This window comes from Toxotes jaculatrix, chromosome 1 (genome assembly GCF_017976425.1).
Source record: "Toxotes jaculatrix isolate fToxJac2 chromosome 1, fToxJac2.pri, whole genome shotgun sequence".
Lineage (NCBI taxonomy): Eukaryota > Metazoa > Chordata > Actinopteri > Toxotidae > Toxotes > Toxotes jaculatrix.
The window spans coordinates 14,591,871-14,611,017 of NC_054394.1; the positions used below are offsets into that span (position 1 = coordinate 14,591,871).

At 39.3% G+C, this 19,147-nt stretch overlaps 2 protein-coding genes across 2 annotated transcripts; both read right to left on the minus strand.

Annotated features, from left to right (window-relative positions):
* Positions 1–7,676: 7,676 nt before the first annotated feature.
* LOC121185950 (kinesin family binding protein) lies at positions 7,677–13,812 on the minus strand. Its single transcript, XM_041044501.1, is given in 13 exon segments — positions 7,677–8,290; positions 8,587–8,772; positions 8,874–9,048; positions 9,236–9,398; positions 10,207–10,281; positions 10,842–10,991; positions 11,377–11,489; positions 11,696–11,789; positions 11,979–12,103; positions 12,349–12,407; positions 12,550–12,629; positions 12,984–13,082; positions 13,297–13,812. Coding segments are annotated over 13 exon segments (1,974 nt in total). The 3' UTR covers positions 7,677–8,151.
* A 760-nt stretch (positions 13,813–14,572) lies between these two features.
* On the minus strand, positions 14,573–18,285 carry mpc1 (mitochondrial pyruvate carrier 1). Its single transcript, XM_041042756.1, has 5 exons — positions 18,096–18,285; positions 16,837–16,840; positions 16,428–16,524; positions 15,853–15,985; positions 14,573–15,606 (listed from the first exon to the last, which is right to left on the minus strand). Exons 1-5 carry the CDS (start codon positions 18,164–18,166, stop codon positions 15,582–15,584), a joined length of 330 nt encoding a protein of 109 aa, XP_040898690.1. The 5' UTR covers positions 18,167–18,285; the 3' UTR covers positions 14,573–15,581.
* Positions 18,286–19,147: the final 862 nt, after the last annotated feature.

Consider the following 19,147-nt stretch of genomic DNA (forward strand, 5'->3'; position numbering starts at 1 on the left):
TATATATATAGCCTATATACATAATCTTCGCGTTTCTGCTTGTGGCTGAATTCAGTTCAGTTCAATTCAGTTTGTTCTTCAGCTCCGTTAAGTTCACGCAAAAAAAAAGCAATTTCACGCTCTCTTAGTATGTGTATGTGAGAGAGAGAAGGAGAGAGGGCTGTGTTTCACCCGTAACTTTCTCTCTTCTGGTTTCAGCCAGGTTAACTTTGGCTAAACACCAACGACTCAGAGGCAGAGAAATACACTCATATAGCGGGAAAAGCAATTAGCATGTGGGAGTGTAGTGGAACCTGTGGTACGGGAGTCACTGCAGGTCCCCTGACCCCTGTGATGGACAAAATATTTACACACCACCCTCCCCAGCACCAGCCTCATCTCCTGAGGGCCCTTGGCTACTACATTACACATTACTGCTGACTGACCTCACTTTATAGTGAGTGAGTGTTTGGATGGGAGTGTATCCGTATGTGTGACATGTACTTTGGTGCATGTCTTTTCATTGAGTGCATTTGTGTGTCTCCACACGTCCTTCAGATTTATAGCTCACATTCATGCTTCATGAGAACATGAGAAAATTTACTGAGGTTCTGGACTTAATTACCTTCTCCAGGTGCTACTTTACTAGAGTTTGCATTTGCTCCATTATATTTCAGAGAGAAACATTGTACTTTGTTCTTCATTTTTGTGCACGTGTTTACCTGCTACGGTTACGAGTTACTTTGCAAAAATGTCTTACATATAAAATATGAGGTCATCTTAAAAAATGTATTTCATAGAATAAACTACAGTGAATGAAGTAGTTAAAATTAGCTAACTCTAAAAATGCTGCTTAAACTTGAAATGACATATATTCCAATAATATTCTGTATAGATTATGAATATCATGAGCCATATTGTGTAATGACAAATTTACATTTGAAAATTTCAGTGCATTTTGTTGCTCATACCTACAGATTTTTTATTCAAGTACAGTTTAGAATGAGTGACTTAAATGTATTTTGTGCTATTACAATTTTTACTTAAGTAAAAGTTCTAAATACGTCCTCCACCTCTGGCGTTTGTGTACATCTGTGTGTGTTTCTTTCTGTGATGTAAGACTGTAAACACAAGTTGAGACATTTCAAGTGCTGATACCTGGTATGTCCTTGCACCTCGGGGAGTTGAAGCATATTTATTAGATTAACTGCATTGATGATGACTCAGGAGTTACTCAGGATGCTCCTGGGCTGATAAGAGCTGGAAGAAGAAAACCTAAAAAAAAACAAGAACAAAAAAAAAAACATGTGGTGTATTTGTTGCAAGCATGTGATGTAAAGCGCATGTGATGTTAAGGAAGTGTAAAGGATGGAGGTATGGACTATGATAGAGTGAGGAGAAGTCATTGTGTTGTTACAAGTGTTTGTCACCATTTCAAAGCTTACACCAAGGAAAGAAACCTTGGATCAGGACACTAATGAACAGTCACCTCTCAGTTTCTAGCCGATTAAGAAAAAACACATACACTGACTGAATCACTATTCTATGTTCCTACACACATTTGTAAGAGTATGATTGTTTTTCAGTTTTCTTTTCGTTTCTTCTATCAAAAAAAAAAAAAAGACTTCAAAGTGAACACTGGAAAACACCTACAAGATCGGGCTTTGTTTTTCAGTTGGTCAAGTAAAATCCTGTCTGTTGGTTTTACTGGTCTTTGTATTGGTGTACCTGCTGAAGGGTCAGCAGGGTCAAGTGCATAAACACATGAATTCCTTGTGATGGTTGATGAGCGTTTCGCCAGTGTCATCTGTTTGTAGTGATGAGAGGAAGTCAGCTAATAACGTCTGCGGTTTTGTAGTTTTGAGATTGTCACGTGCTGTGAGTATCAGCAGTTCAATCTCATATCAGAGCATCTCACTGCACCTCTCAGAGTTTATCAGAGTACTGTGATCGTACTACTAGTAAGACTACACAGCCAAGTTTTACTTTTATGATACACGGGCCAAACTAACATTCAATTGCACATTCAAACAGCACTGTTTGTTTTAGACTGAATTCAAGCCATTCAAAAACAGATCATCATCACTGACGAATCTTAACTGTTGGGTATTTTTCCATCGTCTGTCCTGTGTTACTGTAATGCTCTTTTGCTTTTAATTTTTTTCCACGTGTGGGTTGTGTGGAACCAGAAAGAACCGAGCACACACATGCAACCACAACACAAAGTGTGTACAACTAACTGTGGTTTATGATGTTTGGATGGCCTCCCTCTGTAACAGCCTGACCCATTCACCTGTGTGTCTGTGAGTACGTACATATCAGCACTCTGTTAAATATTTGTTAAGTTCTTGTTCTTGCTCTGTGGGGTGAATACAGCATTCCTCCTTTTGACGGTTGTTGGGTTCTTCTAACTCCTCTTTTTCTTCTGTGTCTCTGTGCACCTTTTTCATGCCTATTTCTTGTCTGTCACATAAGACGAGAAGAAGGGAGGGAGAAAGAGCAAGAACTGTTTATTTCAGCTGACACATCAGTACGATGCTGTGGAGGAAGTGGTAACATCAGTTGCTATCATTTTCCCTCAGGAAATGACACACTAGCCTGCCCAACCTCGCCTCCACGCACAACCACACACACACACACACACACACACTTGGCCCATCCACAACACTCAATACTAAAGCAAATGAAGAGGCTACAATACCTATACAACCACTCTTATCTGATATATTATGTATGATATATTGATACTTACCTGCAGCAGCTAGTTTGCTGCTGCATCTCTAAAAAGTCAGCTTTTACAGTCAGCTTGGTTTCCATTCCCACGTCTGTCACATTATGTGGAATTCAAGTCCATTGTCTGAGTAACCAGAGTTTATGGCAGTAGAGACAGCACTATTTTCACACTCTCAGAAACACACATACAGAAACACAGTAAACGCACACGCAGTTGTTAACGTATATGCAAACACAAGAGGATCATTTCACCAGTCTGGGCAAAGTGACTCTAAAGAACTGGACTCCACAGAGACAGTGGAGCTGCTAACTACAATGAACTAATGTCATCAGTTTTTCTTGCGGTAAATGTAAGACTAAAGCTGATTAACTGAGTAACTGAGTAGCTGAGAAACGGGATTAGTCTGTTCAGCTCACAGTCACTGTACCACATATCGTCATACAGAGCAAACTGCAGTGACATTTCCGCTTTCCTTCCACTTTCCTGTCTACTCATGGGTTGTCTGTTCCCAGTAGTGTGAATCAGAATGTAAAGGCAATATTTTGCGGTTGTACTTCTGCCTAAATGAAACATCACACATTCACAGGAAGAGAGAAATCTCTGCAAACATCAGCAACCTTACAGCTCTGCATTTTTTTTGTTTTGTTTTTTTTGTTTTTTTTTTGTGTTTTTTTGTTTCTAGTATTGGGAATTGTGAAACTGAGGAGAATATATAGCGGAAAATGAATCTGCTGATGGAGGATTCAATTATTAATACAGCCTTTACTCACAGGCTGCTCAGAACAAACTTAGCCAGTCACACACAAGCGCATAAAGAAAAACAGAAACAATCACAGACATGTCTAAAAGTTTAACTTCACACACTGGTATAAAACATTCAAGTAAGTTTTAAAGTCTTGAGTTTCAGAGTTATTTTTAAAATGTAATTTCAAGTCATGCTTCACATGCATCTTCATAACTTTCACTTTTGTAACATAAAAAGATGCAAAAGTCAACTGATGTTTCAGCTGGCAGATCTGTGGTTATTACTGGTATTTGATAAGAATCAAAAATCTCACAAATAAAACTTCCAGGAGTTCACACTCTTAGGCTTAAATACACAAATATGAATATAAATATGTAACCCTAAAATAACTATGAATCTGTATGTGTTTTCTGTGTAAGGGTGGGTTTTCCAGTAAGCCGTCTGGCCTCTTTCTTTTCTTTCACAGCACATTAGTTTTTAATGTCTTGGTGCTGAGCAGGTATGTCAATACACGTTTTAACAAGCATCAGAAATGTTTGAGGAAGCATAAATTAAAGCAGGAATTGCAGGTTTCAATGGACTGAATTTGTTTTCACTGCATAAAGAGGCCACAAATAGCATTTTATAACAAACTGTACAATAAGTATTTTGATTTGCATGCTTGTGTATGTGTGTGTTTGTGTGGCAGGGGTTGTGCTGGTGTTCATTATTTGGCAAAAATAATTCCATTAAAATGATGTCAGTTCTCTTTAACACATTTTTTTTTTGGAAGTAGAAACTACTATAATAAAGACTTAATCAGATAAAAACATCTTAGATAGTCTGACATGTTCTACACTTTGGACTAATAAACAGATATATAGATAGAAGACAAATTAAATCTCTTAATAAGGTGTTGGCCCACAATGAGCCACCAGGACAGCTTTGCAGATTTTTGGCATATATTTTCTACTTCTTAGTAACTCTAGTGAAGGGATGAATGAGTTCAGCCAAAAGATATTCCCTCATGTGGTGTGTTGGAGTGCACTGTCCTATGTGTTGCGATAAGCCCTGCAACCCCTGTATGGAAGAATCATTTATCCAGTTTTTCCTTTTGTCATCTGCCTCTGTATTCGTACAGAAATGAGTCCAGGGTGACAAGATTTCTGCTGCCTTGGGTGAGGTCAGGGAGGTCAGCTATGATGGTGATCACTTCTATGGCCATGGTGTCACCTGACTTGTCCAAGTATCCACCCACTAGATCAGGCACACTGTCCTGCAGCAGTCTACAGCTTCACCACATGCCCTACTGCCCTGAGAGAGGAAGTAGTACAGAATAGGGTGCAGCGATATGACCTCATGGTTTGCTGGAAACTGCGTCAGCTCACACATCTAACCTCTGTTGCAACCGCCTCCCTTTATGAAAACATGCAGCTCTACTTATATTCATTCAATTTCTTTTTGCAGAACTGTTTACTTTTAATGTAAAATGTACCTTTTTCTATGGGAGCTGTAACATATGTGTATGTAGTTTTAACTCACTGTTTGTAACAGCGTTGCAGTAACATGCAGGACACAACTGTGGAAAAAGATTGGCAAAAAGATATAAGTTGAGATATACTGTAACTTTTATAGGGCATCATCACATAGTCACAGTCAGTTTAAGACATCATTTTGTTTTAATAGACAATGTTTCAGACATTTATCTGCATTAAGCAGTTTAATAGTCTGGAAAACGGGTTCTTAAACTCATCTGGGGCCCAAACTAAGATAATTTTAGCCTTTTACTCAGGACCCATGGTCATTAAATCCACTTGGTGCTTTTGTTATACAGAGATGTACCAGAGAAAAGACTGGGGACCCATTTCACACCCAGCTTCTCACTGCAAGTAAACTAGAATTACCACCTCAACGTTCTATGCCTCCAACAACCAAATTGTAGTTTACATCCATATCCATCTGGATACATATAACATACAGTGGGGCAAAAAAGTATTTAGTCAGCCACCGACTGTGCAAGTTCTCCCACTTAAAATGATGACAGAGGTCCGTAATTTTTATCATAGGTACACTTCAACTGTGAGAGACAGAATGTGGAAAAAAAAATCCAGGAAATCACATTGTAGGATTTTTAAAGAATTTATTTATAAATTCCTGCGTAAAATAAGTATTTGGTCAATAACAAAAGTTCAACTCAGTACTTTGTAATATAACCTTTGCTGATAATGACAGAGGTCAAACGTTTCCTGTAGGTCTTCACCAGGTTTGCACACACTGTAGCAGGTATTTTGGCCCATTCTTCCATGCAGATCTCCTCTAGAGCAGTGATGTTTTGGGGCTGTCACTTGGCAACACGGGCTTTCAACTCCCTCCACAGATTTTCTATTGGGTTCAGGTCTGGAGACTGGCTAGGCCACTGTAGGACCTTGAAATGCTTCTTACGGAGCCACTCCTTCGTTGCCTGGGTGGTGTGTTTGGGATCATTGTCATGCTGGAAGACCCAGCCACGTCTCATCTTCAATACTCTCGCTGATGGAAGGAGGTTTTTGCTCAAAATCTCACGATACATGGCCCCATTCATTCTTTCCTTAACACGGATCAGTCATCCTGTCCCCTTTGCAGAAAAACAGACCCAAAGCATGATGTTTCCACCCCCATGCTTCACAGTGGGTATGGTGTTCTTGGGATGCAACTCAGCATTCTTCTTCCTCCAAACACAAGTTGAGTTTTTACCAAAAATTTCTATTTTGGTCTCATCTGACCACATGACATTCTCCCAGTCCTCCTCTGGATCACCCACATGGTCACAGGCAAACTTTAGATGGGCCTGGACATGTGCTGGCTTAAGCAAGGGGACACGCCTGGCACTGCAGGATTTGATTCCCTGTCGGCGTAGTGTGTTACTGATGGTAACCTTTGTTGCTTTGGTCCCAGCTCTCTGCAGGTCATTCACCAGGTCCCCCCGTGTAGTTCTGGGATTCTTGCTCACCGTTCTCATGATCAGTTTGACCCCACGGGATGAGATCTTGCGTGGAGCCCCAGATCGAGTGAGATTATCAATAACCTTGTATGTCTTCCATTTTCTAATAATTGCTCCCACAGTTGATTTATTCACTCCAAGCTGCTTGCCTGTTGTAGATTCACTCTTCCCAGCTGTGTGCAGGTCTACAATTCTATTCCTGGTGTCCTTCGACAGCTCTTTGGTTTTCGCCATGGTGGAGTTTGGAGTCTGACAGTTTGAGACTGTGGTCAGGTGTCTTTTATACAGATAACAAGTTCAAACAGGTGCAATTAATACAGGTAACAAGTGGAGGACAGAAGAGCTTCTTAAAGAAGAAGTTACAGGTTTGTGAGAGCCAGAAATCTTGCTTGTTTGTAGGTGACCAAATACGTACTTATTTTACGCAGGAATTTATAAATAAATTCTTTAAAAATCCTACAATGTGATTTCCTAGATTTTTTTTCCACATTCTGTCTCTCACAGTTGAAGTGTACCTATGATGAAAATTACAGACCTCTATCATCATTTTAAGTGGAAGAACGTGCACAATTGGTGGCTGACTACTTTTTTGCCCCACTGTATGTAGTGAAGCCAAAAATTGATTTGACTTGGATTTGTTCAGCTTTGTTGTTCTTGTTTAGTGTGAATTTTTACTGAAACACAAAACTGTCTTTGTCTGACTGTCTGACCACCAAATTCTCAATCATTCTTGAGTCCAAAAGGAAATTTATGAATTGAAGAAATTTCCTTGAGGCATTCCTGAGATATCACTTTCATGAGAATGGGAGGGATGGACAACCCGAAAACATAATGCATAAAAAAACAGCCCATATTGGCAGTGTGACATGGGTGTATTATTTCATTGGTTTAATATCATTACATACAGTATCTACTGTACACAAAACAGGATGACACTGTGATTCAGCAGAGACAAGAAGAAAATACATAGGTTCAAGTGGATGAAGCCGGCATCAGGCAAATTAGGACGAAAAGTAGCTGAAGAAACACAACTTTAGTGTGCTGAGTGCTTTACAGGAAATAAAGCCACAATAAATGAAAACCAATATGATTAACAATAAAAAACAAATATGAATCACTTATTATGGTCACAGTAGACATCTGAAAAGAAAAATAAAATAAAATGAAATAAAACAAACTAAAATAAATGTCTGTTATATACATGTCAGCCATATGGATGCATAAGCAGCTTTTTTGTAATTTGTAAAGGCAACATCTGACATTTTAGCAATTTTTTATTTACTTTTTTTTTTTTTTCTGAGACAAACAGGTCTGGTCAATTTACACTTAATTTGAAGTGTTGAAAACATGAAGATATCTTTCTCAGTTATTTTTAAGTACAATGAAACAGACATTTTCATATTGATTTTGAACAGAATATATTTTCAGTGCTGTCTGAAAATGAAAAATGAAAATGAGCACACATTTTTACTACACAGAGGAAAGCACATATGCATAGTGTGTAATGTGCTAAAAGGTCTTGTGAAAGCAGGATGCTCACTGCAAAAAAAAAAAAAGAGGCCATCACCAGTACAAATACAGTAAGCAAGAAAGTCAGTATATCTGCCATCCAGTTTTTCTAACCGCTGGGGTGTCCACTGACTATAAGATAGTAAATGTGGACTAAGCATCTCATCTGGATTGATTTAATGATATTAGTCCACCAACAAATCAGTTAATGAAAAGTAGCGTCCTTCAGTTGTTTGCAGCCATCCTTGCTTTGAGGCGGTTGATTTTGAGAGGGAGCAGGCCTGCCATCTCCTTACTCAGCTCCAGCTCCGTCTCCACAGCGGCCGCTGCCTCAGGGTGGGCTTCACAATACTGCACCACGTAACTAGACAACAGGTGGAAGGTGAAAGTGATGGTCAATACAGGCAAACAACGTGGCAGCTGGAAGCATTTAGACTGTAGAGTACCCCCTTATTCCATTTAACTGATTACAACTAAATCCTTTCTAGTCCACTAATTACATTTGTCTTGCATTCAATTTTCCTCATACTTGTGTATTAACAGCAGCCGATGGCTGTCATCCTACGGAGCACTCCTGTCTTTCAATATGCAACCAAGAAAGTGTTCTATGGACCTATGGTTTAGATGTATCACCATTAATTATGAAACATATTATCATACTTGTAGTTTTCCAGAGATTTGTTGAGGTTGTCCAGCTGAACAGGGGGTGAAGAGCTGATCAGCCGGCTGTGTAGTCGGGCTACTCTGAAGCGGGCCACCAGAGCCGGCCTGAGCACTTCCTCCTCCAGCTTCTCCGGAAGCTTACCCTCTGGAGAACATAGTGAGTCTAGGAACATCTGGAAGTACCTGGAGAGCAGAGGATTACAAATCGCTCAGAGTGAGTAACGCAGACGTACAGTGACAAACACATGCTGTAGGTACTCCACACACACGTAAATGTAACTCACTTGGCAGAGGCAGAGCAGAGGTGGTTGAATTTCTTAATGGTGTGGTTATCTAGCGACTGCGTATCTGCTTGTCTGTTGGCCAGTGTCAGTTTCAGGTCCATCATTTCATTGTAAGTCTCCGCCAACTCAAACATCAACTGTCTGCGGATCATTAAGTAGTACTGGGAGTTCAAGTCTATAGAAAAACAATGGGAGGTGGAGAAAGTCAGATTTAATCAACTGTTGTGTCACCTTAAGATGGGCGGGTATTTTATTTTATCTTGTTCTGCTGAATTATAGCTTAAGAAAATATTCAAAGAGATAAAAATTTTCTTCACAGGAAGAAAGAAAATTGTAACTCAACAACAAAATTAGCTCTGTACCATTGCAGATTGGCTCTAGCATATCAACTCTTCGTTTGTGCATTTTGCAGCGCCGCTCCAGGTCCTCTTCAAAGAAAGCCAGGGCCCTGAACAGAGAACTGTGATCCTGCAAGATCTCTATGTGGTCTGTCACATATCCATCCATCTGAAAGTACTCCTTTGCCTGAAAGATAAAACAAAAAGTTCAAAATAAAAATCAACTACAGAGAGGGCATTTTTCTTCTCCAAATGTAAACCTGTGTGGTTGAAGAAAAAGGATGAAGGACTCCTCATCCAATCAGATCACATTTTTACTGGCTCAGAAACCCAGTTTTTTGCTCTTTAGACTGGGAAAGGCATTTTCCTAACTCACCTTAAATAGAAAATGTTTCTGGGGGGCAACTCTGCTATGAATACCATCTCTGTGATATTCATGATTTGTGGTGCAACTGTGTCATAATGGAATTGATTTGATTTAGATCTGAGGCCCTACTTCTCTGGATGACTTTGTACCACTGTGTGTTACTTACTTCAAAGCTAAATCCTTTTTAATGTTTTTTTTCTTCTGACATAATTTGGACAAGCCAGTACAGAACAAAACAGAAATAACATCACATTTATGACATCCTATCATAGATTTGCTTCTTGAGAAGAATACTTAAGACAAAAGTGGTTGAGGACTGTAACAAACAGCTGAGTGGCACCAGTTAAGCGTAGTGCAGTGCGGATAAAATCAGCTTTAGTTGAAAATACTTTGGTACATTCACTGATGTGTCAAGTCAAGTCCACTCAAGTTTATTTGTACAGCCCAACATAAAATACACTATCTCAGTGGGCTTTACAGCTCTGTTTTTCTTTTTTTTGTGCAACCTATTTTTTTTAAAGCATAATATTGCTCAATTAAACACCAATGTTTACCACTTTTATCACTCATGATGACAGTGAATGTCCTCACAAAGATAGAGGTACAAGTGCGTGTGTGTTGTTTATACCTGTGTGACATAATTCTGTCCCACTAGAAATACAGCTCTGGCCTCAGTGAAGTCCAATGGGAACAAACAGCGTACCTGGAACACACAAAGCAGAAAATTTGAGCTTATCGAATATAATGGGTTGGTATTCAATTGCAGAATGGTGCCCTCTAGTGGTGCAGTAATCTTGATTCTTCCCTTACTGCAGAGGTGTCCAAACTGTGCCACTCTGCCCCACAAAGGGCAGAGTGGCTGCAGGTTTTTGTTCCAACCAATGCAATGAAGAGCACACAACAACTGTCTGAAGACTGAGATCAGCTGATTAAATGAGTCAAGTCTGGTGTGCTGCTGCTTGGTTGGAACAAAAACCTGCAGCCACACGACCCTTTGTGGAACAGTTTGGACACCTCTGCCTTACTGCAAGCTTTGTGCTCAGTTGAGCTCTGACTGATTCTATCACATCAAAACTTTTTATTACTTAAACATAAAAAAGTAGTGTTATGGTGCATTATCAATAAAGGGAAACTGCTGCTATTGGCATAGAAACAGTGAGGATGTTTTAATAACAACTATGAGTATAATATTCTCCTTAACAACAGTTTTAACACTAGCATTGCTAGCAGCAGAAGTAGTACTGTCAAACTCAGTACAGAGACCTTCTCTTCCTGGCTAGTGATGGAGTCAAAGATATCTTCAGAGCCGAACAGCAGAGCGCTCTTCCTGTTCTTTTCTTCCTCCTCCTCCTCTTGTCTTCTTGCTCTCTTCATCTCTTCTTGACGATCAGTATCCAGCTCCCCAATGTTGTCCTGGTCACAAAAACACAGGTAGAAGAACATTCTAAGACGCACACAAAACAATTGTTTACATCTTAGCACAGATACACAGAAGCATGTGCAGATATACAGATAATCTACATGAATAAACATGCGTATCATGGTTTGTTAAAGGAATAATCCTTCTTTTATTTCTGAATAATCAAAGGTGCAAAACTTTTGGTGCAAACTTCTACTTTCTTGAGTTTTCTGCTGATAAAGTTGAGGTTTTTGTGAGTGGTGCTCTCTCTGTTCAGTCCTGGTGGCTATCACAGTTCATAAGACTGAAGTGCAAGTCATGTGACTCAAGCCCAAGTCATGAGTCCAACAAATTCAAAAACCGCCACAGGCACACGCGTGTGCAACAACCATGCAGTACCTCTAGCAGCTTCTTAGCATCCTGCAGGAGGTTGAGACAGTACTTGATCCAACATCTCGCAATCTCTGCTCTCTTTTGCCTGAGCTGTTCTCTACGTTCACTCTCTGCCTCACCTGCGTCAGACAGAAGGAGAAAAAGATGTTAAAAGGAGGGAAGGTAATGACTGAGGAGAGGAGGTGAGATTGGTCACATGACTGCAGCAACACTTTGCTCACAGCTGTGTTATCTCCTGTTTGACTCATTGTGGCTGATTAGGGGAACCTAATTTCAATATGTACTTTGATATGTGTATAAAATAAAGATTTAGATAGATACTTACTTTCCTGTGCTGCAGCTTCACAAGGAACCTCTCCTGCCAAACCTGATATGACGGTAGCTGCTGAGAGGCAATGTCTGCCTTCCATGTACCGGCCCTAAGAAAAAAAAAAAAAAAAGAAATCACATACACATATAGTCAAAACTGTGAAAGTAGAGATAGTGATAGTGTTGGTAAATACCTGAACCTAAATATATGATTTTTGAGAGACAACATGAAAAATTCTTATATATTTGATGTTTTTAATTAATTGTTTTTAACTGATATGAATAAACATAAGCTCTACCTTAGTGATGTAATACTGTGATAGTGTAGCAGCGTTCAGTGCCCACTCCATTGGACTGAACTGATTTAACTGCAACTGTCTCTGCAGGGTACTGTGACAGTAGGTGGCAGCACGCTCAGTTTCACCTGGAAGACAAAATACTATAGTTATTATAACAATCAGCAATACATTAACATAACACCCTGCTTCAATAAACAACTTTATTCACACAGATAAATATAAATCCAACTCATGTCATGAAAAAGTGGATGTTAATGGATTCAAACTGATATTGAGTATTTGGAGTTTCTATATTTAAGTAGGATTTACATAACCTATACTTTAATTGTATCCTGTTCTACAAATATGAATCAAACAAGATGAGACTCACCAAGCTTTTGATAGATTTGAGCAAGGTAGTACATGGTATGGGTGTAGGCCAACTCAAACCTGGTAGGTATAAAAGGAAAGATGGAAGGAGAAGAAAGAAGGGAAAGGGAAGAAGCAGTAACACCATTTTTATTCACAAGTAAGAAATCTGTAAATCTCTATACGGGCATGTGTATGTGCGCTGTGTGAGGTTACAACTTACCTCTTGGTCCTTTCCTGATGTGTCAGCAGTTTTTCTTTGGCAGTAAAGTACTCTGTGATGTCAGTGGGAGGACTCCCATCCTAAAAAAAACAAACAAAACAAAAACACAACAACCACAGTTGCTGATAAAGAGGATTTGGCCAATGTAATTTTTAATCAAAGCCATGTTGGTTCCACAGTCTTGCCCTCCTGCTGTTTGCTTATCAGTTATTTCACCTTTTCAATGCTGGTGTCGACACAATTACGGTGAGTGATGCACATTCATGACCAACGCTTACACTGTGGAGAAAAACTGCTCCCTTTTTGCTACCTGGATGGTGAAGCACATTATTAATAAATGTGTAAAATGATGGGTTTTATTGTCTGCTACAGCTTCTCATCAGTCAGTGTACCAGCAGCTTCAGTCACACGGCTGCGCTGGAGATCAACCTTACCTCCTTCATATAACGTTGGTAGATGGATTCTGCTGTTTCAAGGAATCCCTGAGCTGTCTCCGTCTCTTCCCGTCCCGCCCAGAGGATGCCCAACTGGTTCTGAGACCACAAACAGCCAACACGTGATCAATATCATCTGATCCTCTGACGTCCCACTACAATAAGATGATCTGGATAAAACTAGAATCCTCTACTCTGCTTTACTGTGATTCTTGTGGATATTATGAGAAATCATGCATAAGATGCATTGTATGCAAAAGCTTTAATATGTTAACAACAACTATAGCAATGGCATCATCTAAGTCAACGTTACCCTGACATGGATGCACAGAGACACATTCTCAGTCGACACCCTGCATCTCTCCAGCAGTTTCATGCAGTTCATCAGATGCTCCTGTCCGGCTGACAGCTCCTCTGTGTCGACGTGGTTGACGCCCAGATAGTATTCAACAGCCGCGAGTTTAGCGGCCCGCAGCCCGGCTGGCGAGTCGCCGCTGACGCCCTGACCGAACCCGTCCTCCCTCTGCCCGTCCACCAGCTGCTCTGCCGGCTGCTGGTCGGCGCTCTCTCCGCCGCTGTCCTCATCTCCTTCGCCAGCTTCAAAACACTTCAGCGAGCAGTATATCTCCTTGAGGAGCTCCCTTGCCTTGTATTTGGAGCGGAACGGGTCATTTTCCGGGTCATTTCGTGATTCTACCTCCGTAAGGTTTTGGGCGTCGGTGAATTTGTCGCAGATAGCTCTCCACTCACCACTTCCCACTGACGCCATGTTGCTCTTCTTCGTCGTCGTTCAGCTGCAACTGGGTCCTTTTTGTTGCGCTACCGCCATCTGCTGGAGGTAGTCAATAACTCTCTCAATGTTTCCAAGGTTGTTAGTTTTTTTTTTTTTTTACACATCAGTGCCTTTTCCCTAGAAATAAAACGTATGTTCATAAGATATAAGATATAATCAGTTCATAAAATTTGATGCATTACCATTGCTTAAACTGTCCAACAGCAAATAAACAAGTTAAAATTAGCTCCACATCAACACTACGTTTAGATACAGCTTATGAAAGTTAATGCATAAGTAATAATAAACAGCGCTATGCACTTGTTAAGTGCATTTATTGATAATAATTGTGTACTGTCAGTTAAGAAACACTATTAAACACTATTACAATATCCACTTTAGTGAATCATCTGATTCCTGTTTCCACAGCTACTTTTGACAATGTCAAATACGAAGAAAATTGTGATCATTCAAACAAATGTTAATAATAAATTCATCAAGCTCTCTGCAATTTTCCCATAAAAGTTTAAAACATATAATTAATTTCCAGTTGGTTTGGTTTGTGCCCTCAAGCTTTGTGTTTAATGTTTAGTGTTAATTTAACAAGGGTATTAGGTTGCAGAGCAAAGTGATGAGTGTAAGTACAGGGTGGTGGCCTCCTTGACACCACCATGGTGAAATAACTGACATTGCCAAGGTTCCCTGATACGTAAGTAACAATGGAGCAGGACTTAAAGGTAAGTAAAATGAAAACTGCAGCTGCAAATCTGAACTTCTTGAAAAACAATCTTTGAAAACAAGTCATCCACTCGTTGAATTGTGTTCAAGTTGGTTAAAGCCAGTTTATTTAAACAAACCCAGAGAATCAAATCATTAATCAGGGACAAATAATGTAAAGTATACAATGACAATAAATTAATGTGAATGACACATAACAACAAATGGTACATGTTTGGTCAGCACTGACAGAAGCAGCCTGTCTTGCCCAGTCACGTGGGATTATAACCTAGACAGAGCAAGTCTAATTATACAGATTTACAATGTGGGCAGATTCGACACTTAAAAATACGTATATATTTATTTTGTATTATTTAAATATTTCCTTGAACAGTCATTATTTATTATACTGTAACGAAACGATGTTAAATTAAATCATCATTTACACTACACAATCTGTTTTCAATGTACAGCGTAATATGTGGCTCCAGGGATCAACACACAAAGGGCTTACCTCTCTGTGTGTTTCTATGTTTAAGTAAAGGTTAATGAATGAAAATCCATATTCTTAGCCAGTGATAATCTGCCATGGTGTGGGCATATTTGCACAGACTGACCTCAGGCTAAGTTCTCTAATGAAATATGATGAAAATTCAAATTACTAAGGTGGTAATAAGGTGATAAAAATGTTAATGCTGATAATGCTGACCTGAAATGAGATGATTTTGTAAATAATGATTGTTTTAGCCTTGTCTGAATGTGTTTTTAAGTAAGCAAGTAGATTCAGTGTCCAAAGCATCTAACTGTCAGGCTGGTTAGCTGGGTGCACATTCACCTACATTTTACTTTTGTGTCATGTTGAATGTTGCAAAAATCTAAAAATAAATCACAGCAGTTGACCTTAAATCTTGGAGGAAAGTGTCTGAGTTTTTCTCTCTATATAGTAAAAAGTGACTTCATGAGGTTGATCAATCATGGGAATATGTCATGGTGTAAGTGCCATGGTTTCAATGATTAGATAAAACTTTTTGATGTCCTGGTTTAGGTGGTTGTCATAGCAGCGTGGTACCACTCTGCAGTGAACGTTCTCCATCTGCTTCACACTGTCCCTAAGATCCCACCTTCTTCTCCATTCTGAAATAATAAAAACACAAATGTCAGAGAACATGCAAGAAAAACAGACATGTCACAAACCTGTCTTGAAGGCACAAGTTTCACAACAAATTAAATGGTTTAAAGAGTAGCCTGCTAATCCACCTACTTAACATCACAGTCATTTCTTTATGAGAAGCTTGATAGGATAGCTGATTTTTCTATAGGCAACTAATTGAAGACCCTGTTCACAATGTTGAAGAAAAAACAGACAAGAATATGATTTACTTGTATTTGATGAGACGACTTCCCTGGATTAGCTGTGCTGACTCATTGGTTATATGGCACGCAAACAGTAGCCAGTTGCGTGGCTGCACCTTGTAGGCAAACCTCATGAAGAGCAGAGAATAACAGCACAGAGCTGAGAGGAGGGAGAAAGCACAGACAATAGTTATTACCTTTATTAACCAATCCGTATAATTAACATTCATTCTGGACACTTTGTACCACTGCTCAAACATGTAACAAATAGTTCAGCCTCTTTACCCACAAATCAACTATTAAGGAACTAACAGTAAACATTTTCATGTATTTGATTATTAAGCAAACCCCTTTTCCAACACAGTCCTATAATAAACTCTTCTCTCAGGGTTTCTGTTCCCTCAAATTCCTTTTTAAGGCCAGAGTGAAAGTGCTTAACAAGAACTGCAGCTGTTGTTTAAAGAATGTGTCATCTCTAAGTTACCTTAAGGTAAAGCACAAATTACAAGCCTAACAATGTGAACTAGACATGTCTGGGGCTATGGTGTGTGCTGTGAATTTGTATGCTTATGTTTCTCAGAAAGTGTGTCTGTGTGTCTTACCGAAGGTCATCCTGCCACTGATAATCTCTGGGCTCTTCTTCATATCTGTGATGGCGGCTATAGGAAGACCCCAGTTTGCTACAGGACCCCAGAAATGCTGCACGCACACACACGTACACACACAGTGACACATTATATTACTGGACATTTATTGTAAGAAAAGCAAAAGCAAAACAGGATTATTCAATAATTAAATGTGAACACTTAATAATACATTATGTATGAAAATACATGTGAGAAAAGCATAATAGTAAAGATTTGAAAATGACACACCTAAACACACAGACAGGCAGTATTGTACAGCACATGTAGATAAAGTCAAAATAGGACAGTAGGACAAATGAGGAGAGACAGGTAGAAACACATGTACTGACAGACAGATGGACAGAAACAAAGGATGAGTGCTTACCGTGCTGTTTAAATTTTTTTTTTTTCAATTTCAAGGCCACATAGGAGAGAAGAGAACAATAACACAGGTAAGTCAAACTGATATGAGCTAGGTCACAAAAGAGCTAGCGCTGCCTGAAACATGTCTGTTTCAGGGAATCCACAGATGATGAGGGAACTAGTACAGTTAAAATATCAAAGTAAAGTCACACAAATTAAACTAAAGTTGGTTATAATACATGAGATAACATTGTGGATGAAAATGCTAAACTACACTGTGAGCTGACAATCACAACATTCATATCAAAAGCTGATACACTTATTGATTATACCTGATAATAAAATACACCACCAGAAAAGAGCCTTGTTTTGTCAGAAAGCCAAAAAGACACATGACATGGTGCTAAAGGCATGCAAATAATCATAATGCTTGCTTCACCCACACCTATGGTGCATTTGTTTGACTTTGACTGTATTTTCAAAACGTTACAAAAACAAACAAAGCTTTTTAATAATAATAATAATAATAATAATAATAATAATAATATTAACAATAACAATAATAATAATAATATAAAGAACCCCGTGATAACCTCTTATCTGTCTGTGTGACAAAAGTAAACACAGTGATGCCTCTTGCATCACTGACATAATTTAGCCTTTAATCTGTGGAAAGTACACACATCACCAGGGCACAGCTACACATTAACCAGCATCTTGACAACATGTGAAGAAGTGAAAAACAAAATCAGAAGTTTTCGACGTTTGTATTTATCTGTAAAGCCAGATTTGACACTGGCCTCAACATCAAAACCAGTTCAGCACTTCTGTTAGAGGCAAAGTATTAAAATATTATGTTCAATTACCAACCACTTCCAAGCATTGCTGATTTATTTTGGATGTTTCTCGAGCGACTGTCAGCATACTCCTCCAGTGCAGTTTAGACATAAACCATAAAATTAGTGTATCCAGTTTGCTGATCTGCGTTGACAGTAAACCTCATAAACTGGAGTAACAAGTTCACTCCGCGCTATAGAGAGAAAACCACATCCGTCCTTGAAAGCTAACACAAAAAAACGATGCTAATGCAGCAGCCAGTAACACAGAAACTGTTGAAAATTATGTAAATGGTAAATGGGTTTCACTGAAGCGTAAATTCAGTTAGCTCTTAAACATCATCTAACGTTACCGAACTGTAAAACTTAGTCACTCAACAGCCAACTAGCTAACGTACACTAGCATGCGTGCTAATCGAGAAATCTCGCAGCTCCTAATACAAACCTCATCAAATAATCCCGAAAGTCTTTGCTCTTCAGGTAGTCGACAGCTTTCCGTGCAACTGTCCCTGCCATGGTTTAACGCGAGGATGGTGTGTGTTTTAGGCGTGAAGAGCTCTGTTTCTGTGCTGAAGGGCGACTGGAAACTCGGTTCAGAGGACGACCGGTCAAATTTCCAACCATAACACGCTTTACGACACTGTCGCGGTGACGCTGTGCGCAACCTGAGGCGAAGGCTGGGCGACGCTTTTCTGGACCAGAAAAAGATAAGGTCAGAATTATTACTACAATAGAGAGCGTCTCAGTGATAATATTAAAGTTAGAAAAACCGCTGTGAGGAAAGGTGTCCGTGGTGCTAATGCCACCCTGCTGAAGAAAGAGGGTTAGCTGAGCAGCTGTGGTGTGCAGAGTGACTCGAGGTCAATAAGTCAGCAGTACAGTGCAACTGGTTTTTATAAACTTTCATTTGCAACAAAGCAGAACAACAAAAGTAAACTGAAAAACGTAGTACAAACTTTGTACAAACCAAGGAAGTCAATTAAGAACAACATGTAAACTCAGCTTTTTTTAATCATATATTTTTATGGAGGTGCAGTGCTGTCTGTGCTGAAAACAAGACCTAATATCTAGCTAAAATAAGTGTTAGCAAATGAAAACTCATTACTGCTGAGAGTGTTTACTGTCTGAATTACAAAACTCACTAGACATTTGAGGACAGTTTGCAGTCTTCACAACTTCAAAGGGCGGTTTCAGGGTTGAGACTTGGTTTTAGGGTTCAGGTTAGAATTAGACAATATTAGGGTTAGGGTAAGGGGCTAAGGGAATGTATTATATCAATGAGTGTTTTCACTACTATAGTAAGATCAGTGTGTGTGTATTTAAACCTTTTATTATCACTGCTAATCACTTTGCATTGCATCTGTAAGAACTGAAATGGGGAATTCAAATAAAACAGATGCTCTACCACCATTTTAAGATTATGTTCATTGCAAAAATAGCCTTGATTGTGTTAAACAAATTTCTTTAGTTTTGGGAAACAGAGGAAATCTTGTAAAC